The 25,445-nt window shown below is 39.1% G+C and overlaps 1 protein-coding gene across 8 annotated transcripts in view; it reads left to right on the plus strand.

Annotated features, from left to right (window-relative positions):
• Nucleotides 1-25,445, plus strand: part of ST18 (ST18 C2H2C-type zinc finger transcription factor) — a 218,361-nt gene that overhangs the window by 189,920 nt on the left and 2,996 nt on the right. For 6 of the 8 annotated variants that reach the window (XM_080381466.1, XM_080381465.1, XM_080381469.1 and 3 more), the window contains 10 exons: nucleotides 2,383-2,628; nucleotides 8,612-8,727; nucleotides 11,642-11,704; nucleotides 12,499-12,567; nucleotides 17,470-17,532; nucleotides 17,628-17,708; nucleotides 18,745-18,966; nucleotides 21,024-21,112; nucleotides 22,624-22,727; nucleotides 24,966-25,109. In XM_080381466.1, coding sequence (XP_080237592.1) covers nucleotides 2,383-2,628; nucleotides 8,612-8,727; nucleotides 11,642-11,704; nucleotides 12,499-12,567; nucleotides 17,470-17,532; nucleotides 17,628-17,708; nucleotides 18,745-18,966; nucleotides 21,024-21,112; nucleotides 22,624-22,727; nucleotides 24,966-25,109 — 1,197 coding nt within the window. Of the gene's footprint in view, nucleotides 1-2,382; nucleotides 2,629-8,611; nucleotides 8,728-11,641; nucleotides 11,705-12,498; nucleotides 12,568-17,469; nucleotides 17,533-17,627; nucleotides 17,709-18,744; nucleotides 20,309-21,023; nucleotides 21,113-22,623; nucleotides 22,728-24,965; nucleotides 25,110-25,445 lie in introns of those variants that run through there. The other 2 variants (XM_080381467.1, XR_013927240.1) reach the window with 2 other exon arrangements.

Raw genomic sequence — 25,445 nt, forward strand, 5'->3', positions numbered from 1 at the left:
TTACATTGGTCATTAAACTTGATTACTGTAGCTCTGTTTCATTGCTATAGTTACATATCAGCTATGAAGCCAAAAAACACTGGGGCGATCATGGCAGAGCTATATTGTCAGATCATGGAGTGTGCGCTTGGCACTGATATAGTTAATATCTTGGATTTTTGTAACTAAGGGTTATTAATGCTGGTATGAAAATGTATTTGATATTATACAGATGGCATAAGATGTTGTGGTTACGAAGTTATTATCCAGGATAAGCTGCACTGTCAAATTCAGGGCTTAAAACTATCACAGGAGATTAAACTATTTACTAAAAAGGGCCAGAAAGATATAACCAAAGCGTCTTAGTATGACCATATTAGAAGTGTATTTACTTCCCATAAATATAATAAAACATCTCTCTCTTTAAGCTGTGTGATTGAAAATGTGAACTTTGCTATGTTCACCACATTTGCAGGAGAAGCAAATGTAAGAGGAGCCTGAGCTTCTGAGCCGGGAGCAAGCCGATGGCTTGGCAGTGCGTTGGTCTCGGTGGGCATCCCACTTAGGCCCAAGGATACAAAATGGAGGTAGACTGCCTGAGTGAGGAGGATCGTTGGGGCATAAATTTTCATCTTCTACCAATGTTTTCCTCCTGATTAAAAAGATTTAATCAGATACATTTTACCTTTAAATGAGTTACCACTGGCAGTGGTAGAAGACAAGGCTGCCTGAAGGAAGCTTGTGCCTTCAGTGCGGCCAGGGCAGTCATGTCACACTGTCAGCACAGGGGAAGAGTTCCCTGGTTCACCACGACTGTTTTTAAGATCCTTGAGTAAGGATCAGTTTCACTGCCCTATCTCCAACCATTAAATGGTTGACTAACCCTGCCAGCGTCTCATCTCTTCCTAAGAAAGAGGTCTAAGAAAGGTGGAAAAACTTGCCCCCTGGACAAGTTTTCTTGTCTCTTTTCTATTTACAAGAGCTTCTAGGTGATTCACTTGTGCCATGGGTTTAATTTTATATTACTCAAGGTAGGAAGTCTCAATCTGGGTTTATATGACTCTCCCGCAGTTATACAGAATCTGACATCTGGCCCAAAATTTCCAAGTGGTATCTGAGCTTTGTGGTGATGCAAATAAAAAACAGTAATGACAAAGACACAGAGCGATGTTAATTACAGCATTCTACCTGTGTTGATCTGTGATGTTGTTATTTATCTCTACAGTGTTGGAATGTTTTCCACCTTATTCAAGGCAACATACAGAACTAGACTACCAAGTGTTCCTTCAGAAGCCACCTCTTACACCTCTTCCCCTACTTGACTTTAGTAATGGTTGGCAATAAAAGGACTAGTCTTATCCTCATCCTTATATAAATAGTATGTCAATATGCACTGTTGCATATTGAGCATGAAGGGTATTTTTTTGTTGCTTCCATTAGTAAGCTGCACTTTCTGGAGCTTTTAATCATTCCAAGAAGATGAGTTTGTACTCTTCTTTTTTTTTTTTTTTTTTTTTTTTGGTGTGTGTGTGTGTGTGTGTGTGTGGTCAGGGCAGAACAGTGAGCTTCCCTTCCTTTATTCTTGTACAGCTGAGCAGCACTTGCCCCTTCTTGTGAGCAGGAGCAACTCTGATTGCTTCTCCCAGCCTGGAAAGAGATTTGGGTCTTTCCCCAGACTGCACACCTCCCTGCAATCAGAGGCTGCTTGTTGCTGTACTTGCCAAGTAGCAAAGGCTTTGTTAACTCATGCTGAAGGTCTCCATCAGGAAGAACCTCCTAAAGATCCTGCTGTGGCTGCCAGTCCAATGGTCTCGGTGCAGACCTGTGCCTTAGCGATCTAGTCAAACTATGATTAAGAAAATATGTTATTTTAAGTGATGTACAAAACCCTAGTGAAAATTTCTCATACTGTGCTACTTTTAGGCATATTTCTTTCCCCCTCCTTCTCTCCCCCATAACACAGATGTAATGTTTCCGGGGTGTGGGGGGAAGGGAGGATATGTATTAATAATGCTGTTGATGACCTAAACAATGCATTAATGCTTTTAACTGTGAATTGGGGTCATAGTTCTCTGTAAGAGTGAAAAGATCAAGAAGATTTAAAGCTAAACTTTTTTAAATAAAACTAGGTTCAGGGTGTATAGGTTATGGTTTACAGTCATCTTATTTAAATTCTACTTACTATGTTTAAGCTGAGATGCAGGGATACCATTACTGAAGCTACTCTTAAGTCTGCCTAAGAGTTGGACATTAACTGATATAAATCGAAAAGCTGGTTTTAGATTCAGATAAATTTAAATAAAAGCATGCATTTATATTTATCCTTTAAAAGCACCACATGGTTATGTTGCAGCCTCACCACGTCCATATCTAAGCATGTCTCTGTTTCCTGTTGCATGTCAGGGAGCTGAGATAGAAGTGGATGAAAATGGCACTCTGGATTTGAGCATGAAAAAGAACCGAAGCCAAGACAAAGTTATGCCTCTCACTTCTTCCAGCACAGCACTTCCCACTCCTTCCTCTTCTCCTTTCAAAACAAGCAGTATCCTGGTAAATGCAGCCTTCTACCAGGCTCTTTGTGAACAGGAAGGCTGGGATACACCCATCAACTACAGCAAGACCCATGGCAGGAAAGAAGAAGAAAAAGAGGTATTTTTTCAGTTTCTGAGTGACTTTTTCCCTTGGGAGAGTGGCCATATGATGGTCTTTGGGATGACCAACCTAGTACAATTTAAAGAGAATCAAGTTTCCACAGGTAAGGGTTTGTGAACATTGAGCTAGCTTTAATGGCCTCTCATATGTGGCATAAAAATCAATACTTACATTGAAAGATCTTGCTCTCGGAGCTTACATGTGAATGTCTATAAGTCTATAAGATAAGGAAATCAAAGATATCCACCATTAGGGACTGTTGTTTGAATTTTATTCTTAATGACTCAGTCCTGTAGTGTATACACCCAAATGGCCTACGGATCACTCAGGAGAAAAAAAAAATAAACACCACCAAAATATCAAACCAAGGCAGCTTTTTTCATGCTGAAACAAAAAGTAATTTTTCCACACAAACTCTTTATAATTCTAGATAATTAATTTTCTAAGCATTTAAATACATGCTTAGAACCTTGACTGCAATATTCTTTCAGTGGAAAACTTTTTATTTTACATTTAACGTAATTCAAGAAATCTCTGCCAGTGAGTCTTAGAGCTCACTAGTGAGTCCAGTGGTCCAGAAAACAGTCTGAGAGCACAAATTCAGAAATAAAAGTTGTTAGGAATTCCTGAAGGTTTTGAGTACAAGTAACACAAGAGAATATGTACATAATTTCCACCAATTGTGATATTTTTTATCTGATAAGGAAACAGAATGGAAAAACTAGATGAGTATATCAAGGTTATATTCCCTTTTCATCCTGTCCTGGGAAATGAAAAAGCCCTAACTTGAAAATGGAGTTGCAGGAACAAAAATGAACAACTAAAATTTCAGAGAATACTTTTATTTAGTAACTTTCCAGCTTTCATGGCTAGTCTTCTAGACTGCCACTTTGAACTTGACAATTGTCTTGATTGTGATTTTCTTTCAGTTTTGTTCTTTCATGTCTGTTTATCCTGTCTTGGCAACAAGGCAGCATAGTCTCCTACGGTCTTTCTTTCTTATTCTTCTGTTTTGCTGGTGAGTTTGGTTTTATTTTTTCTCTTGAGCCTAGCTGTCAGAATATGGATTGCTTGCATTTTTCTTAAATCAGGAAGGGACCACCAGCACCATAAAGGCTAATCAGATAAAATCTTGGTAATTAACATAGACAAGCCTCAGTGATATCTTTCTCAAACAGACTAAAAGATCTCCCAATATGGATGCTTTATTCAGCTTCAAATACTTTTCCTCTCTGTTTGGTTTTATATATCAAGCAATAGCATTTGAACATTATATTTCTTACAAAAATATCTTGTTTGAAATTCCAAATTGGCACTTCAAGAAGACATAGACAGGGGTAAATTTATTTAGGACTGAAGTAAGGGCATCCAGGTTTCCAATTCCAAAAATACCTGGAAATAAAAGTTAATTCAGTTGTGTAAAGAAAAAAAAAAACCTGTCATCACTAGGTAGTCTGTTGCAGCGTGACCGCTGAAACAGCTTGCACCACGGGGGAGCATTTCTTGAAGGCTGGGTTGTCTTGAAAAGCCCTTTGCTGTCATCTCTGTGGGGCTGATGATGCTCCTTATCAGAGGAATGACAACAGAATCCCTGTATCAGGGTTTCAGAATGGGTTTGACACGAGGCGGTAGGCTGAGGGCTCAGGCTCTTCCCCATTCATGCCGCATAATGAACAAACTCATCCAGCTTTGAGAGAACTGCCTTGCTGCAGGGGATCAATCGGTGTCGCAGACTTGGCAGGGGGCCTGTCCTGCTGCTCCTCCTCCCTGCTGCCACCGCAACTCCACTGAAGAGCCGTGGCAGGAGCACCTCCACATCCCCCCAGTCCTTGTTTGACTTTCGGAAGGCCGTGACTGGTGGCTGGCTGTTTCCCTGTCCCTTATGGGCACTGGGAGTCGGAGGCATAGGAGGACTACCCAACAGGACATAAAGATCTGTGGTCAGGCACTCTTGCTCCTTGCATTTGGTGCTTTGACACTGTGCAGTTTGTCCCTAATTGAGGATCTGGCCCCAGACCTCTGCTGTGAGATTTTGCCATCCCAGGGAGTGTTGACATGTCCAGTGATCTCAGGGCCAGAGGCTCTGTTTTCAAAATCGAAGACTGGCAGTTATCCTCATGCAAAGAAAATGACTGATTATATCTATTTCTAATTCATTGTTATCTGGTTCATATGCACAACAGTTGCTTAATTTTGGTGGTAATTTCCAGAAAATATTGTCTCTCTCTCTCTCAGCAAAATAGCCTGTCCAGATGCCCCCTTAAAAAAAAAAAATCTGAATTTGGAAAAAGCTCAAAATCTCTCCAAAAGGAAAGCGCTGAGAAATAACTAGAGCTGTCAGTTAGTTCAACTGTCAGTTCTCCAAAGATTTCAGGGCTTAAAAATGTTAAAAGTGCCAGATGCTATTATCTGTTATTCATGTTACCATTATGTTCTGGTCTTTGCTGAAATCAATATAAACTTCCATCTGTACATTAATGGAGTTTCATTGCTTTCTTTCTTTCTGTAGTGTGCATGCATGAATACACACACGCTCTTTGCAGAAAATAGTAGTATTTGGACCGATTGGTGTCATTCTGATTTTTCTTTTACTCGAATTCTTCAGAATTTTAATAACATTTAATTATAAATGCGTTCAAATAGGAAAGGAAAAACCATACATGTGGTTGGACTTGACTAGCTGTGACAATCATCACCTAACAGACCAAAAAGTGGAAAGTGCTAAAGGTGTTTCCCAAAGGATTGTCTCTCCCTCTAAAGATGAACAGCTTAAGAAGCATACAAGCCAAGGCATGATGCTTTACACTCAGTCCTAAGTGCAGAGGACCAAAAAATATTTGGTCTTTAGGTCTGACCTACTCATTTCAGACAGAGCAACTCCTTTTGGACCACATGTACGGATGTAAGGTCCTAGAAAAGTATTCCTTTGCCTACATTCCCTTTGCACTGTCTTCCTTTTGCACGTTGTACACATCTGAAGATTTCATGCTGCTTGAATAACACCAAGTGTTCCACAAGGCACTAGGACAATGCTGAAAAAATCACTGGTTTAAATGTCTATATGTCAGCCTCATTCCTGGGAAATATACTAGGAAAGAAACTGTATTACCATTTTGGTCCTTATTAGATTCTTTTCTTTTACAAAAGTGCAGTTACTATGGAATTGTAAGGGGGGGTGTGGGTGTGTGTATAGCTATTGGTTTAAAAATAATACAAATCTTAATAATTCAGGAAATTCACAATTAAAATTTGGGAAAAAAATTATTTCAAAGATAGAAAATTAAAATATTGCAGTTTTAAACCCTCTAGTATCAGCTATACCTGTGGCTGTAGATGTTAATCTTCATCTTTCAATCTTATTTTTGTTAAATAATTCAGTAAAATATCATTAAATGAAGCTGTGAACTGCAATACTGTAGTATTTTGTCAAGCCTTGCTACACATAATTCCTGATCAATCTTTTCTGTGCAGCAGATATCAGGCAGTGACATGATGATGAACTCACACACACAAGTTTCTGGTCCATCACCAGCAAAAGACTAAGAGATATTTTTCCTTTGAGATAAAGAACACAAGCTATATATATGAAAACCTTAATACACCCCGCAGCATAAACAGTTGTGGTTACTTTTGTTTGCTGCATGTGCATCATGAGGCACATCACCCACCTCAGGATCCCAGTGGAGTGCCAGAGTGGTCTTTCCACCGCTCTTGATTCCAGGCTCCTCTCAGCTATACCTTTGACAAGAAGTGGAAGAGGCTGATGTGTTCCCGTCCTGATACATTGGATCCAGCCCAGGCATACACTAAACTTTTAGAAACACAGCATTGGTCCTCAGTTCAGTGACAGAGATGCAGCCTATTGGAGCTGGTGGTTAGAGAAAAAATGATAAACCAACCTTCTTCAACCTCTATTACATTAAATGGAAATCATTTTACCTCTGTTTTTTGAAGTTGTTTTGACATCTGATCCCTTCTAGCTGTCAACAGAGGGTTACTATCTTGTTGTTAATTTGGGGAGCTTTGGATTTTACAATGACTTACACTGTGACAGTTCCCTGTAGGAGCTTGCATTTATGTCTATATGAGAAAGGCAGGTCTGGAGTTGTGAACAGATAGAGTCAAAAACTCAGATCCCCATTCTGTAGACTGCAATGGCAAAAGCACCCCCATTTGCCTTAAACAGGATTTAACTCAATCTTGGACAACTGCCTTTGATGTTTCTTGAATCTTGAACAAAGATGACACCTATTTTTCCACTTTTTTTTTTTTTTTAGCATTTTTGTTTGGAGGATCTTCGACTATTTATTATTTCTGTACTAACATTTTACCAATACCTTTCATTGCTTTTAATTTTCCCTATTACTCCTTATCCAAAGTTTTCCTTTAGAAATAAAATTCTAAACGCCTGAAATATATCATGGTGTTGTTTTTTTTTAAAAAAAGAAAAATTGAATTACTTGATAATTACTATGAAAGACTGTTTAGAAAAGCTGAATGTAAGTATTTTTGCTTTCTATATTCATAGCAGATTAGATTATTCCTAAACAAACTAACACCACAAATGTGGTTGCAAAAGTCAGTAGTAATTGATATAGCAATAATGTGGCATGGTTTCTATATGTATGTGTAGTGTGAGTTTCAGTAGGCAGTAGGTAGCCAGTACCAGAAAGCAGAAGGAAGTCATATTGAGGATCCAGTCTCCAAACAGTCAAAGACGAGCTGCCAGAATTGAGGACCATATGGAAGCTTTTTCAGAAGAAACACCCCTGCAGAGCTTACAAGTCCCGTTAGGCAGAATCTCCATTTTCAGTCCAGATTCTCCTCAGCCCTCTGCTCTGCCTTAACAGCACTGCAGACATCCCTACCCCTCTGTCCTGGCACATTCATCAGCTGCACAAGCCCAAAGCATCTATGGCACCAGCCCCATGAGTTTAGCAGGAGCTGGGAGCTTCTCCTCTCAACCACAGGCAGAGTTCCTACTCCTACAGACAGTAATCTCTGGGTGATTCCTACCTGAGTATTAGAACAGACTCACAAAACTAACATGAAGCCCAGAAGGGATTAATGGAGATTCAATAATTGATGCTATGGGCTTTGGAGAATTCTTGAATTATACAATATCCACAGAGCATCCCTCTGGAAATGAAATACTTCTCTTTCATAAAAATAATATTAATTGAAGACATTAATTCTCAAAACTATAAACCAAGCTATTTTGAAGTGATCACAGATTTTTTCAGAACACAAATATGTAATTTCCTTTCAGGACTCCAAATTTCCAAAATGTCTTCCCAAGGCAGTGAATGCTCATGGTCCATACCAACCATCAAGCAGCACTGTGGCAGTGATGATTTTAATCTACAAATATTAGAAAACAAGAAATACCCTTAGCAGCCTGCTGCTAAGAAAATTTGAAAGTGGTTTTGTTCTTATGCTTTTTATTTTAAGAATCTGCTCTTTGGATAAGATAACAAGTAACCCCATCCTACAGACCTAAAAAGCTTTGCATTTACATATGCTTATGTAAAAGAGGGGTTTTTCATTTATTATTGTAATTTTGTAATTCACAGTAAAATGGTACTCACCTCAACTGTATACAAGACTTAGTGATGAACAGAAAAAACAAGAACATACTTGCCAAGGTCTTGTTTGGCTCTATATATTCAACAGCTATTTTTATTTTCTCTGTGTACTTTTCTTTGGCTTTTATCACCACTTTATAAAGCAAACCTCAGTTTTCCTTATGTATGGCTTAAACCAGCATCTGCCTTCAGAAATACTTACATAACATTTTTTTAAAATCTAGCTATGAGAACCTGAAACTAGGATGTACTAAACTTTATACATCTCTCTCCATCATTTCTTAAGACACATATCTTCCAAGAGATTTTCTTCTTGCCACAGCAAGTTCTTTGTTGAATATATGGGAGGCCTTGGAAAGAGAAAATTTTTGTCACTTTCTCATCTAATATTTCAGAAAGATCCAGTGAGCTCTCCAGAAAATGTAGAGGAAAAGAAATATCCAGGAGATGTCTCCATACCAAGCCCTAAACCCAAGGTCCATTCAAGAGATCTCAAAAAGGAGCTCATCACGTGAGTCACAAAAACCGCCATGTTTTCCTCTGCCTTGGTAAAGACTGACTACATTGTTGTTCTGAGCGCTGGTTTGGAGTAGATTTGCAGGAGCTAAGCAGGGAGACTTGCATGGCAGTCCACTGCAGGTAGCTAGTTCCCTGGTGTGGGTATACAACGGGCAGACATGAAGTTCGGAGCTGAGACAAGCCAGGATAGGCCTGGGGGTCTGGAGAGACTCACGACTAATGTTATGCTGGGCATCACTCCTTACTCCTCAGACAGGTAGCTAAGAAATGGGTAATAGCTCCTTCTACAAAACACACAGTTTCATAGGATCCTACAGACTGTCTGTGCTAATGTTAATGTATTATTAAATAAACCTTATTTGGACAATCATCATCATAGATCCACTGTTGAGAGCTTGTGTAGAAGTGCTTGGGATTTCTCAGATAGGAACCATGTAAAGTTCATAAAAAGATAAAATACAAGACAGGAACTGCCCCAGGGTTTTCCAACCTGTACACGTTCTATGCGTAAATCCTTCATCTGCTTCCTTCAAAGCAGAGTTAGTTACTCTGTCCTGCTGAGAATCCAGTGGGTGCACAAGCTCGCACTCTGGGAGAATAAGCTAATACCCTCTTTTCCCAAGTAGAGAGACATACTTGCTATGTCCTAAGTTCCAAAACTTTACTGTCTAGACCACAAAGAAATTCTGTTAAATAACAGCTTGTTTCAGTTTAGAAAAAATCAGTAAAATTGTCCCATTTTACTTGATCAGCCCTTAACACTAGTTGCTTTTTAAAACCTCATCTAAGCTCTTCATAAAACCCCTTTGGATTCACACCAACACCATTTTGATATCAATAGTCTTTTCACCTTAATAGTCAACTAGGACTTAGTGATCATTTATAGCACTTTTCTTTTTGTCCCAAACCAGAGTAGGTCTCTAGACAAGTGTGCTCCATATCAGTTGGTGATGATAGCCCATAATGTATCAGTGCAGGCTCGACCATAAATAAATGAATGGTATCCCTTCACCTTGTGTCCTGCTCACCAGACTCGGTGGCACCGAAGCAGTTAGATTCGCCTCTGCCTCTAGAATTTACATTTCCCTGGGGCATGCTGCTGTGAAGAACGATTCTTCCCCGCCCCCCACCCCCCCCCACCCCCCCCCCCGATGTCGTGCAGTCTGCATATTGTCTACTCACCACATTATATCTGCAGTTGTAGTTCATGACCTAAATTGCTACAGGTCAGGTTTAGTTTGTCTCTTCTAAAACAAATGCATACAAAAATCACTGAGAGTTTATTTGCTGAAGACTAATGGCTTTTCTTCTGTAATATTTATTCCTTTGTGATATTGACCTGTTTTGAGATGCCTGTAAAATACTTTTCTACTCTCCTAAATAATAATACCCAGAGTATTTAGTAGGGCAATGATCAGCCTACAGTGGGTTTATTGTATTATTTTCAAACAGTGAGTAGAAATGGTTATCTAAAATGTAGCTGTGCAAAAAATTAAATAAGAAATAGTTTTAATTTATCAGAACCCTATAGATAATGTAAGGATCAGACTGCATTTCTATGACTCCATTGAGCTTAGAACATGCACAGAACAATTCAATACAGTTGGCTCCATCATGAGGAAGTTTTTAAAATGACATAAGCACTTGCAGAGAAAAAAAATCTGACATGGTTAGCTCAGTTGCAGCAAACAATTTTAAGAATACCACCTCCTAGCATTTGCTTTCTGTTTTGCCACGTTAACTCTTTTGCCTGTAACTGCATTGACCAGGCTGATATGGGCTGTGAAAATGAGGCTGATGTCTTCCTAAGGCTTTTTTACAGATTTGAAAACGTTCCTAGCACTCTACCAGCTCAGAGAAAATAGCCAGGTGAGGATCTCAGGTACCCCTTTTTCATTAGTATGGAGCACTAGCTAAAAGTTTTTGTACAGCTGTTTTTGTACAGCTTCTGCTTGCCCTTCTTATCCATGGACCCAGTGAAAGAAGCACAGCTCTTTATAAGGTGACTCTAATAAGGTTGGTGTTAGAGTTTTAAAACACTGTAGAAAAATATGTTATTCGCCTACTCCTACCCCTCCATGCACAGACTGCATTTCTTGATATCTTTGCCCTCTTGTAGAGGACCGTATCCCGGTTTGATAAATGAGCTCAGTGCCATGACTGCAGAAGGGCTGAGGAAAAACAGAAGCTATAACATCTTCTGCAGGTCAAACATACCTCCATCTCTATGCATAAATGAACATACCTTTTCTGCTAAATGTATGACACCTTTGTATCACTTCTCAGTTCAGCTGAGAAACATTTTGGGAAACTTTTGTGCTCATTCTGAACTTCAGCTGTGTGAGCTTGATGTGCTTTTTTTTCTGCAAGCAACCATAACAACTAATTTCTCACTTATGTCAGCAAATAAAGATTGGATGTGTTTCTAAAAAAGGTGCCTTACTTTAGTCAGAAGTTGAGGGAATTATTTTGGAAATTATTGTTCTCTTGTCTGTGTTATACAAGAGGTCAGATCAGAAACTTCAGCCCTAATATTTATGAACAGCTGTCAAAATTGGGTACCGATAATGAAACTGTCTTTTAAGAATGCAACTCATAACCAAAAAAATTGATGCAAAGCATGGTGGTTTCACATTGCATAGATTTTAAAAAAAAAAAAAAAAGATTTTTACTTATTTGCATGGTGGAAATAGGAAAACATTGTTTCTTCTATGCTTCAAGTAATAATTGAAAACTAGAAGTGGTGTGTAAATTTTGCTAGCTTTCTGCAGTGTCATGATAGTTTTAAGATGTGCAATGATGAATGTGATTGCTTTAAGGATCATTATGTAATTCACTGCAGCAAAGGGTGATCTATGTAGCATGTTATACATATTCTAATTTCTCATTGCATTTCCTTTGCATAGCTGTCCAACTCCAGGATGTGATGGCAGCGGCCACGTAACAGGAAACTATGCCTCACACCGGAGGTGAGGAACAACAGGAATCCTGAAGCAGGAAATAGAGCTACTTTTAGCTGTTATCTTTGAATAATTTTATACTAACCATGGATAACCATTCAAAAGTAATTTGCAGAAAATAATCCATGCAGAAATGTGACTGTTTTTTCTAGTTTGTTGTATTTTGTGAAGGTCTGGACTCGATAGACTGATGGAGTTAAGCAACATATTCTTATTCCTGTAGCTGCATTTCTTAGCTGAGACCTGTAGATAAGTAATTTAGTAAAGTTTGCATTTCCCTTAGTGTGCAAGCACTCTCTGTACAGATGCTGGTGCATGAGATTTAAATGAGGTTTCTTCAGCTATTTCTATGTATGACTTTGAAGTTCATAGATCTGCTAACATAATCTGAGTATGCTAAGTATTTTCCTCAGAATTGCCAACCTAGGGGTTGAAACAATTATTTCCTGCCTTTCCCTTTGGGAGCAGGATGGAAGAGTTTCTGCTTTTTCCCAGCCACATGGACCAGATGCTTTACCTGCCCTTCATGCAGGCAAGATAAAGGAAGGACACTGTGTACCACTGCCTCCCCACGCAAAGCTTTACAGGGGCTTAGAAACCTTTGGTCTTAACTGTATACCTTTCCAGTAATTTAAGAACCACAGCCTGATATTGACTACTTCTCCTTTGCCAAGAGCAAATATTTGAGGATATTTTTTTTCCCCTATTATAAGTCATAGATTGTCTGGAGGTTGCTGTTTTAGAGAAAAAAAAAAAAAAAAAAGTTCTGTTCTGGTAAAACATTCACATTGGGTTTTTTTCAGTGTTTCTGGGTGCCCATTAGCTGACAAGACATTAAAATCCCTTATGGCTGCTAACTCTCAGGAGCTTAAGTAAGTATTGATAATAGCACAAATGTTATTTATCTTCAATCAACATTTTCCCTATGTTAACGCAGTTGTTCATTTGAATTGCTCTGAGCTACACCAAAACTTTGTTTGAAACTTGAAGTGAATTGGTTTGAAAGCTTTTGAATGAAATAGAGTTTACTTTTCTCCATTTGCTTTTCTTCATTTTTGTACCCCTTCATTTTCATGAATCAACCAGGAGCTGGCGAAAAAAATTGTAAACTCTAGGAGAGATGCTGCTCTCACAGTATTTAGTCAGAGAGAAATAGAAAATATCTAACATGAAAGACTTGTACGGCAAATAACTCGGCCTGATCCAATTAGAATAAATTAGAATTATTTAATTAGAAATAAATCTAGTTAGAAGAAATCTAAAAATGAGACCAGAACTCCCACAAACAATTTTTTACCGTTCACTACTGTATACTATGAGTCTAATGTCACTGAAGCAGACATCAAGTCATATGATTCTGTTCTGGCATAATTCTCACCATGAAATGTCACTTACAAAAGGACTGTGCAGGCTCTGCTATATAGACAGATGTATAGGGACATATGAATATTTCAAAAATCTGTAGTCAAGAGAGGCACTGGCAACCAGTCATCTAGTTATTGAATTGGCTTTGTCAATAAGGATGTGGGGAAGAGGAAAGGATAATTAGAGTTCTTTCATAGCTTTCCCTCTGCAACTTGTAAATTGGATCCCATAATAGATGGCTTGGAAAAACTCATGAATGCATGTAAAAAAGAGAGAACCCCGTGACTGTCCTTTCTGTCCTTTAGGTTCAATCCTAGTCCAGATAGAAGAAAATGAAGTCTGATCATGGCACTATTCTGTTCTAACAGTATTAATAGTAAGACTGACTACATTTAGGCTTGAACCAGTGTTTAGTTTCCCCAGTTCAAATGTTACTGGTCTTAAACCCTAATCTGACAACTGGAATTATAAACAAAATGATGAACTGATGTCAGGTATGGAGTTGAACCTACTGGAGATGCAGCAAAATGTCAAAGAAAAGCTATTTATATGGGCAACTGTTCAAAGCAGTTCCCAAAACCAGTAGGTAGACTGACACACTGGCTCAGTACTTCAGTTTTTCCATCACTGATTCTCAAAGGTATAAAATTTACATTTAGTTTGTTTTAAAAAGAACAGCACAAGAAGCGAGGAACCAACTTGTGAAAATGCTGACAAATTTGAAATCATTTGCTGAGTCATATATATTTGTCCCTGATTTTGTTGGCTTTCTGCCATGCATAGACACTCACACAAATATTTTGAATAGTTTGTGCTCATGCAGCACCGCTCCCCCCCTGCCCCCCGCCCCATATTCATGTGTGAATAAGGAAATTTGCATACCAATATGGTTATTTTTCCACTAAAGCTTCTAGAGTTTTGGTCATGCCATAAGGAAAGAGGAGCAACAGCATATGACTTAAATGACAAACTGCACACTGTACGACATGTATAATATGTGAGTTGTGAAAGACAAAGTCAAAGTTCATGGACATTTCACAGACAGAAATATGTTGCATAACGCACTTAGCATTTAATTTCAATTAACTAGAAAAAGAGCAAAAATCAAAATCTGTTCACAGACAATTTGCAAAAGGAAAAAGGGCTAAATAAAATCATTTTCCACTAATCTATCACCTTATTTGAGCTTCCTGTAAATGTAATTCAGGTGAAATTTTAAATAAAACTCTGCTTTTGATAAGCATCGGCTAAATGAAATCTCATGTCAAAAACTGCAGTTGTGCTTGCACTGGTGCAGTATAGTGATATCAATAGTTAATTTTACTATTGCTGTGTGAGCAGAGGGCATAAAAGCTCATAGAATCAGGCCATGAAAGTACCCTCATGTACTTAGGCATGAATATGAAAAAGCTGTGTTTTTCCAAATGTTATTCATGTTTAATTTGCCAGAATCAAGATATGATTTTGGCTTTAATTATGAAACTCTAAGCCAGGCCTCCATGTGATCTACAGTTTGGAAATAAGGAAGATCTGTTCAGAAAGTGAACCTTTGAGTCAGTTTCAAGAACTCTTTTATCTGAGGCTCTTGCTGCACAGAGCAATCTAAGGTGGTTAGATGAAAACATACTAAAGTCAATGATGACTCAAATTTTAAAACTCTGAGTTTTTGAGCAATTGTAGTTGTCTACCTAAAGATAAAGCAACCCTCTCAGAGAAGGGAACAAACCAGCAGGTACTCAATGAGCACTTCTAAGAATTTCTGTGTGAAGTCATTGAGAGATTTGTTCTTGCAAAACAAACGATGACTTGTAAAAGAATCTGTAACCTACATAGACTTGAGAGTTGACATCTTTTAGCTTGAGCTCCTGAGGCCTTTGGCCCTCCAATGCAAATCTGATTATCTTGGCTCTGCACAGGAATCCATAGCAGAGGATGACTCCCTAAGCTAAGACACTAGTTCAGGGGTCCTCAAACTACGGCCTGTGGGCCGGATACGGCCCCCCACGGTCCTCAATCCGGCCCCTGGTATTTACAGACCCCACCGTCCCCCCTCCCCCCCCCCTTTCCCCCCTCCAGGGGTTGGGGGGGAACCAAGCAGCCGCAGATGACTGCCTGCCACTGCATCCATGCGCCAGCCCCCTGGTTAAAAAGTTTGAGGACCCCTGCACTAGTTCAAACTCATCAGCCAGTTAAAAGCTGATGAAGATCCACAGTATTACTGACTGTAAGGCAATGCATTGTTGCTGTACCTTCTATTGTGGAATTTCACAGTCCATACAAAGATACAACCAATATTTGGAAAACCCAACCCAGTGGCCAAGTTTAGGAGTCTTGCTAGTGAAGCTTCTTACTAATTTGTCAGTAGTCCACATATATAATCTTATAATTTCACCAGTATTGATAATATCTCAGCCTCAAATCTTTAATGACCTCAAGAATACATTGGACTCTGATTTGGTTGTGAAATCTATCTGCTGCTGTAAGTGGTAAATACAGATGGGGAGATTTAAATCTAGTTCAGTGTCTTTTTTAACTCCATAACTCTCAGGATCTCAGTTCTGAATGTCTCCCACAAAGAGCTCTTACAGAATTAAAGTCCATGTCCAGTCTATGCGGACAGCTTTTCCATCTGTGATCGTCTGATAAAACAAGTAGCCAAAATTAATACGCATAGTATTTGGCAGGTGTTCTGGATTTACTTGTGAGCATTCACACTCTCCAGACATCTGCCCTTGCTGCCTGCTGCACATGACATTGTGCCCAGTCTTTGTCCCACACTCAGACAGGTCAACGCTTAGCTCTACACAGTCCAGCATATCTGGCACTCTGCAACCCACACCTTTACCTTCATTGTCAGTGTGAAACATGTCATTCTGCCAAAATATTTTGTTCTGAAAATATCATGAAATGTTTTGACATTATCTTTAAAAAAAATCAAATCTCCCTTTTCTTCAGTTGAAATATTTGCTGAATTCTACTTGAATCAGTGAATAAATTTGGTCATGTCCAAAAGTAATCACATTTTTGACAAATTAATTGTTCGCAGAAAACCAGTTTTAAATATTCTGTGAAGAGATACACCTGCACACTCAGGTGTGCTATTACAACTATATTTGTAGTTGCTTTACGTGACAGCCTACCAATGACTAGATTAAATCACCAATCTCCTCCTCAGGAAAGATTCAGTAACAACTGAGACCCTTAAGAAAGTATTCAACAATGCAAGTTTCCTTAATGGTTCAGTACAAGATTATTTGGCTCAAGTCTTTTTGTAATTCGGATACTCTGTAAAAATCATAGCGTTCAAAAGGCCCGTAGGGATGCTTAGTGTAAGAACTTTGTACTGTATAATACAGAAACATAGAAATGGCTGGCATGACTTCTAAAGGTAAATATTTCTTTTGTGCTACTTTGTGTGCTGAGGTGTGTTTCTCTTCTCTTAAAATAAAACAAAACAAAAACCCACACATGAAATACAATAGCCTTAAACAGAAACAATATTTAAAAATCTGTCTATATATCTCTATATATCTGAATTTCTGAGATGGAAGGTGCTACCAATAAAGCCCCACTGCTCCAAACCCACAGAAGTCAGTGCAAAGACCTATTGACTCCAGTAGGCTTTTGGAGCACATTGTTCATGTAGGACCAGCAAGCAAGAATCCCACCCTCCCAGACCACTGGCAAAAATACAGTAATGGGCAGGTTTGTTTCTTTTCATTGTATAGATGTTTTAGTATTAAACATTCATACTTGAAAAGGCTTGTTTGCTGCACACACATGCACACACAGAAACCCCTTAACTACGAGACATAAGCATAATCCCACTGCCAAGCTGAATACCCAATTGAATCTAGTGCTAGAAAGATACGGTTCTGTTGTATGCTTACAGTTCTAGAACATACAAATTATTAAATTCAAATTCTGTCTATCACCTGCTGATGCCCAAAAGTAAAACTGCTTTTCTGCTTCCATTTCCCCTTCTGTAAATACTGACAAATTGCTTATTTGTATCAGTACCTGAAAACATCAGAATAACAAACAAACACATAACAGTAAATTTACAAATAGATCTGTATCAAGCTGGTGGGGTTGGTTTTTTTGGTGTGGTTTTTTGTAATGTTGATCCTGTACAAGGAAAAATGTTTGGTGCAAACAGTGTTTGCACTGATTAAATCTACACATCGTACACAATATATTTCACATTCCTTAGTAAAACTCTGTTATGAAAGAAAGAAAAAAAAATGAAAAAGTCTGCTTATTTTAAAAAAAAAAAAAAAGAAATTAGCAAGAACTGGTTTTAATTATTCAACAAAAGCTCTACAGTTCTTTCTTCCACCCTAGACAAAATATCATTTACTGTGTACCTTTGAAGCCATATTTTGTAAGCTCTCTGTGTTATTCCATAGGTGCCCGACACCTGGCTGTGATGGCTCTGGCCATGTGACGGGGAACTACGCATCCCACAGAAGGTAAAAACAGTCCCATTGCACGGGGCTGCAGCACCCAGGGTTCTTGGCAAGCAGCAGCAGAAAGAGGTGGCTTTTATTCTGTGTGCTTCTTTCAGCTTATCTGGTTGTCCTCGTGCCAGGAAAGGAGGTATTAAAGTGACTCCTACCAAGGAAGAAAAAGAAGACCCTGAACTTAAGTGAGTACAAAAGCAGTGCTCTACCATCGGTGAAGGAAGGGGAAAGCCCCACAAAAGCTCAGGACTTGAGGGATCATAGGAGATGTCCAAGTTAATCTGAGCTGCGTAAGAATAGGGCCTAGAGCTGGAGCCGAACCAAATATTTCTGCTTCTAGCAAAGCTCCATCACCTTGGAGCTTGAACAGTGAGGCAGGATTGCTATATTTGCTTGCATTGGTCCAATTATTTCAAACAGTGCTATGAAAGTGCCACTTGGTTGAAAAATTTGGCAAAATGAGGGAAAACAAATTATTTCTGCCTGTAGTGAAACATGTCAGCTAATTAAATCAGCGTGACACCTTCAAAATATGTCCCAGAGAACTTAAATATATGTCTTATGTATTTTCTCTATGCAGGAATTGAAATTTGTCATAAAGTAAAAACTGGAAAATCCATCGAGATTAATTACATTCCTGACTTGTCCACACATTCTATTAAAATCAGTAAAAGATAACTGCCAGAATATAGATATGAAGATTTAGACGCATAGAATGTTGTTATTAATACTTGCTAATAATATGTGAGAAGCTGCATAACACTGACAGAGCAGCACAAAAAATCCCAAATCTTTCTTTGCAAATGTTTGCATGAGATGATACAAGTTTTCGGGTACAGAAGCCCACCCTCTGCTTCATACCAGAAACCTAGATAGAGAGGAGAGAATGCCAATTTCCCATACACCTATAGAAGTCAGATTTATTGCCTGTGATAGAATTTCAATTTTCCTTTCTGGTAAAATACTATCTGAATGAATGGTTTAGTTTCTTAGGCTGTACAACTGTATTTTAAATTGCCTAATCCTAAAATCAGCTGAACCCACCTAACTCAGCTCGACATGAACTGGATGCTCAGGTACACTGTGCCTCCAGGGGCTGAGTCTTAATCCATTCATGCAAAGTGGCACAGGCAGCTGAAATTATTTTCTCAGAATTTCTTGAGACTGTCTTCACCTGCTCTCTCCAGTGAAAATGGGGGTTCTTTTGCTGTGTTTCTGTAGATGTCCAGTGATAGGCTGTGATGGCCAAGGTCACATATCAGGTAAATACACTTCTCATCGCACTGCTTCTGGTTGTCCTTTGGCTGCCAAGAGACAGAAGGAGAGTCCCGTCAATGGGTCTTCACTATCCTGGAAACTGAACAAACAAGAGCTGCCACACTGTCCTTTGCCAGGCTGCAACGGGCTGGGTCATGTCAATAATGTTTTTGTCACCCACAGAAGGTATAACTTTGTGTTTTCTCTTTTCATTTTTCCTTAACATTCCACTATTGAATTCACAACATGTGAGGTTACAGTCTTAATAAATTGTGCTGAAGTATTTTGAGTAACGACTTAGTTTACATTGCAGCTGAAGTAATACAAATCAGAATAACTTTCAGAGAGCTGAAATCAACTTTTATGTCTTTTTCTATGTTCCCATTGCAGTGTGACTTTCCAAGGTCTTTTCTTCAGATTAGAACAGTGTCTATGTGGTTTAAAATTAAATAGAGTTCTTTCCAGGCAAATGTGGAGTTGTATGTGTATATCTTTTATGGAAAGTGCAAATATCATTGAAATGTTACCAGAAAAGATTTAGCAAGAGCAATGGCTGAATTAATTTCATCTTTCTACCAGTGGAAAAGCTGTTTTCATAAACTTTGTATTTAAATAGCTAGAACCACAAAAAAAGTAAACATGTAGAACTCATATGGATTACATTAATTTGAAGCTATAACAATCTTGCAAAGAAAATTATCCTTCCAAAACAGGAATCACACATATACCAGTAACAGTAAACACCATGATTTTATATATCACTGTGAAAACATTAGCATAATTTGACCACAGTCACTCAATATTACTCAAAGAATCTGGCTGTAGAATCTGAATTAATACCTGGCAAAGTCTGGTCTTCTGTCTGTAATAGGAATTAAGTCTATATTCTATACCACCTCTGCTTTCTAACACGCTGAACCAACATCTCCAATACCAGAATGTCCAAGGTGACTTGAACAAATCCAGCCAGAGTCCAGTGTTATCCTAACTTTATGATCTACATCCCTTGTTGAAGTTTTTACATTAGGATACTACTGTAAATTGGGGCTAATTAAGTAAATAACATACATAGTGTGTTAGCTGGTTGCAACTCAAACTACAGATGACTTCTGTGCTACATAAGGCTGGATCACACTCAAGATCATGTTAGTCAGAATGAGGTAGTAAATATAGCTTTGTGATATGATATCCTTCACTAGGACATTTGAAATATAAGAAGTAACCCATGGCTTTGAGACATTCTTGAGTTTAGTTATCTGCTCCGGACAGAGATACTAAGCAGCATTTTAGAACTGGAGAACTAGCATCTTTCCCTGTATAGCTTTTAGCTAAGCCAGTGTGAAGCTAACTTCAACCCACAAAAGCTTTTTTCCCCCCCAATGTGGAAACACCATGTCTATTAGGATTTTTGTTTCTAATTTTTACACGCACAGAAAAACCAGCATTTTCCTGTGGAACAAAATTTTCGTTCACTCCTTACTTGGCAACCTCTGAATACAAATCCTTCTGCCAGTTCTTCAGCATATGGGTATTTCTTCTTTGTTATTTATAAAGATAGTATTAAGTCAGTGCAATGCATCTTAGCCCTTTAGTGGGCTATAAAAATTGCCTCAGATAATTACCAGCTGATGAAATTGTAAGCTTTGAAATAGCAAAATGTAATTTAATGTGAACAGTGGTTAAAAAGCAAACTGAGTATATAATAGAACCATTCAAAAAAGCTATTACAGTCTATAGGATATATCCAGAGTTATTATTGTATTGATCATTATTGTGTATCAACAAAATGATACAATAGTTGTGCACTGTGGAAATCATCCCATTAACTAATTTTTCTTTAAGATAGCAAACTTACCATTATAAAGGACCATACTGCCCCTCTCACCTGGAGCACAAGCCCTCAATAAAAACAATAGAGTTTTTATTTATGTGTTGGAACTTCAAGAATTTGTAAATGCATCTTCACATAACTTAATGGTAGCTGCCACTACTATTTTGATTATTCTGAAATATGCTTAAGAGATGTTTACTTTCAGGCTGAGATTTCTGTGCCAATTTTCAAGCTGGAATACAGTTAAATGGCTCTTTATGAGTTATGTCATTCCCCAAAGCTATGCTATAATGGAGATACTTATGTGACCTTAGGTACAGAGGTCTGTCCAAGTGCATGACAATATTGCCTGAAAGGATCGTTGCCATTTTCAAGTGGGTGCTAATGTTTTTTTTTTTCCTATCTGTTTCAGCCTGTCTGGTTGTCCTTTGAATGCACAAGCCATAAAAAAGGGCAAAATTTCAGAAGAATTAATGACTATCAAGCTTAAAGCAAGTGGTGGTAAGGAGATTTGTAAAATATGCTGACATTTATTTAGATAGAAGAGCCCTGACTCATTTATACTTATGCCCCTTTATGCCATTGTGGCATTATTATTCACTCCTTTCAATTGTCTCTAGCAATAACAAATCTTGACCAACAAAAATCTTTGCATGAGACATTATAAAATTGTTTTCATTTACATCCTGATAACTCAACATTGAAGGTATGTTCTCATCTTGTCTCAGGGCATAATTTTTTTATTTGGAGGTGCTTTCAATATTGTTATTACTAATAAATTATTAGTTACAGATCAGGAGAACTTAGCTATCTGATAACTACATTAAAAGGGAAGAATATTGCGTGCACAAATTGATTCTTCTCCCTAACGTGAATACTATGTGGTTTAGTATCTGTGCAGTACTTGGACAATTTTGTTAGCCCAAGTGTAAAGGAACAATTCCCAAATAGTTAGGTAGGCATCTCTTGTTCAGCATGCTTTAGAAAGCTGGGCATTGAGCCAAGATTCGTTACGCCCCCAACTGCTGAGCAGAACGGTTGTGTTACTTTGGGCAAATGAGTTTGCTTCCATGTGTCCATGTTCTCACTGAGGCAGCGACTGCTGCTTAAAGATTTTCCAAGCTGGCTCCCCAGTAGACTCTGTTCAGCGCTCTAGGTTTTACAGCAGTAACAAAAACAGCGGCACAAATCTCTAGGCTGAGTTAGTCTCAGAGTGATACTAAGCAGAAAGAGGGACATGTATTGCCAGCAGCTATAGCTGCTCAGATTTTTTTCAGGACAAGGCTCTCATTAAAGAACTGAAGTCTTTTTTGTAGTTTTTTCTTTGCTATGTCACTTATGGGGGCTGTGAAAGTCTCTCTTACTTTTTTTTTTCTGTAATACTTGTTAGCTTCCTGACACTTTCCCTTCTGCTGTTATTTAAATGTCACTATTTGTCACATGTAACTAAGGCTGTGCTTCTTGAAGTTACTGTGCACAGATTTGCCCCCACAGAACTTCATGCAAGATCAGAAGCAGGTACAGATGAGCTTACTAAAGCAAATAATTATATTAGTGGGGATGTTACCCTGAGGAGTTCCCTGCAGAAGGGTTGCTGCTACATTTCTTTTAAAAATGAAAAAAAAAAAAAACCACAACCACACCCAACAAACAAACCAAACCAAAACTATTGTAAATACTCCCTCATGTTTTATGAAAAACTTTGCTCTTTCTGAGCAATTTTTCTTTTCTGTGCCCTCCAGCCTGTAGTTGCATGTTGCACTGGAAAAAAGAATTCTGAAACACAAAGACTCAGAAAGTACCTTCTATGTTTCAGCTCACATAGATGTTTCATAGTTGGGAAACAATTTTGACAGTAAAAGCAAATAAAAGGCAATTAATTTAAGAATCAATAATTTTATCAAAATCTTATTTTCCTCTTGTCCAGTAACAGTTAACACAGCTTGTTACTCATATATCCATTCACATGTGGATACTTTAAATCTGATATTAGTATTTTCAACTATTTACAGGAATAGAGAGCGATGAAGAAATCAGACACCTGGATGAGGAAATAAAAGAACTGAATGAATCCAATCTTAAAATTGAAGCTGACATGATGAAACTTCAAACCCAGGTATGACATCAACATGAAAGTTTTACCTTTTGTTATGCTATGTTTAAGCACAATAAATAATTTAAGTGCTATGTAAATGCTATGTTTTAAACACAGTTAGTCTCCCGTGCATTTGTTTTCCCATCACTCTGTGCCACTTAAAAGTAGCAAAAAGAATCCTACATGCTTTTTTGTCAGGTTTTTGTTTGATTTCTGTAAATGAGCAGCAGATTTCTGGATATTGTCTTAAAGATCTGGTGAATGACAAATTCAGGGCAGTTTGGAGCTAATCTTGGCAAGCAGAAAAACCATATTTACTAAACAAAACGTTCATTTTCCTTTGTTGACCAACCTCTGCAGAATCCCATGACTGCAGTTTTTAGGGGGATATTACCTCTTACCAGCACACTCCAGCTCCTAATGCCAGTTGATTTTGTTCTTATGTGTACCTAAGAAAATCTCCCTAGTTCAGTTCACCCACTGTCAGTTATTCAAATACCAGGCAACACCTGGGAAAGAATAAATTCCTTTTGCTAGTTTGTGTAGCAGACCAGTTTGACCAGAGCTATGGAACAGAGCCATTCTCTTTCACTCTTTTGTATATTGGAGAGATTAAATTGGCTTTAAGAAGCTGATAGTGGTTCTGTGGAGTGAACTGAATACATTCATGCCTACAGAGACTACTATGTGCACCTGGGAGTTCAACTGGGCAGTTGGGGTAAAAGCAAGAGCAGAAGCTTCCTCAACATTTCAGGAATAAGAGTTTAAGAAAAAAGTTCCTAAATGAGACCTGGGAACTGAATATAAGTCTAAACTGATCTAAAACAAACTGAGTGTAACCATACCCCTCTGTATTTGTACCACACTTGGATGTAGTGTTGATTCATGCTGTTTTTGTAATAACTACTGAGTGTATGGTCTAAATAAGCGTGACATTTATGCCACCTATGCTGGATCTAAATGACCTGGCTTCACACTGCAAAGGTTGTAGGGTTATCCATCCCAAAATACACTGTGGGGTGTGTGGGGGTGTGTATGTTCAGTGTCTCAGTTCTCTGTGGTGAGCACTGTGCTGTTTGCACAGAGATTGCCCAATGTATGCAGCCAAATTTCCTCTCCTCAGACTTGCTCCCTGGTGAATGTAGTCTGACCAGCAAAGCCTGAACTGAACTACAGCTGAAGCAACATGTCCCCTACATGGCTTGTTCTACCTCCTTTTAATTTAGGCCAGCCAGGTTTTAGGCTGCTGCGAGCACTGTCCAGAGGAGAGGCTGTAGCAGATCACAGGCTTGCACAAAGAGGACAGGTTTGTTGTGTGACGATGTGTAAGAAAGGGAAGTGGCCACAGCAACCCACATTTTAGTAGTGCAGAGACATGCATCCTAATGAGGAGACGTGGACGTGACTCCATCGCTCTGTGCACTGGGGTGGCAGCCCTTGGTTCTGTCCTGTTCCACTCCTGCTGCTCTGCTGCAGGGCGAGGAGCTGGCAGTGGGGAACGAGGCCCCACCATTGCTGCCTTTGTTTTTTCAGCACTGCTGTTGACATATAAGCCTTCAGAGCTGAGTATATTCCCAATGCCCTTACACTAAAAGATACCATTTTGCTACCTTGGATGCTTTTTCCTGCCCTTTCCAAAACCCTGATTTCCATTCTGTTGGTCAGAGATCATCTTTGCGATGATCATTCTGTGTTCAACCTCTCCACTCCCTTTCCACTCTATTTTTGTCTTATTGTTTCCAGCACCAGCCCTGTTGCTGTTCCCAGCCAGCCCACAGCTCTACCCTTCACCCAGGAGCGGGGCAGAAAAGTAGCACAACAGCTAATACCCATGCCCTTGCTATTGTGGTAAATCAGCAGGGATGCTGTATGAGCAGGACAGCAATGTAAACATCAGCCTCCTTTCTCCTGCCCTCTGCCAGCCCTGTGGCCACACTTTCCATCCCAGATCCACCCTGACCATCCCCTCTGAGCTCAATTCCCTCCTCCCACCATGGGGCACCCTCCAGTGCCTCACTGCCACAAGGCTTTTTCGTGAACCAGCAGCAAAGTCCATTGATTCAGCATGAATACAACCTCTTCCTTCCTCTGAATATTCTGTTCACAAGTTATGTCTGTCCTAAAGCAATGATACCTGGGTTTCAGATCCATCGTGGCCCCTCTCATAATCGCATGACTGCCATTTTGGGTTCAAACTGCAGTTGTGACACTCCCAAGGGTCTGCCTCTTTGTGTGTTTGTGCCTGCCTGTATCTTCTAGATCACATCTATGGAGAGCAATTTGAAAACAATAGAAGAAGAGAACAAACTCATAGAGCAGAACAACGAGAGCCTGTTGAAGGAGTTAGCTGGCTTAAGCCAAGCCCTCATCTCCAGCCTCGCTGACATTCAGCTCCCACAGATGGTAAGACCACAGCCAGCAGCTTCGCACCTTCTTTGAGACTGTTTTGCCAGCCCTTGAAGCAGATAAGCAAGCCCAGGGACCAGGAGGAGCACTGGAGCTGCATTAGCAGAGAGCTCTTTTAGCCTAACTTACTTAGCAGAGATGCTGGATCATGAAATGTGTGACAGCAGGTGCAGTTGCTTCCAGGACTGAGCCAGCCCTGGTATCTCTGCCCTCTGCTGCACTGTGCAGGACAGGTTTTTCCCTCATCCATCCCTATCTTAATGTCCACCCTGCACAAAGAGTGAAAATCTCATGCCGTGAATCCTTAATTTGCTCCTAGATCAAAACTTTAAC

This window comes from Falco punctatus, assembly GCF_963210335.1.
Source record: "Falco punctatus genome assembly, chromosome: 3".
Taxonomy (NCBI): domain Eukaryota; kingdom Metazoa; phylum Chordata; class Aves; order Falconiformes; family Falconidae; genus Falco; species Falco punctatus.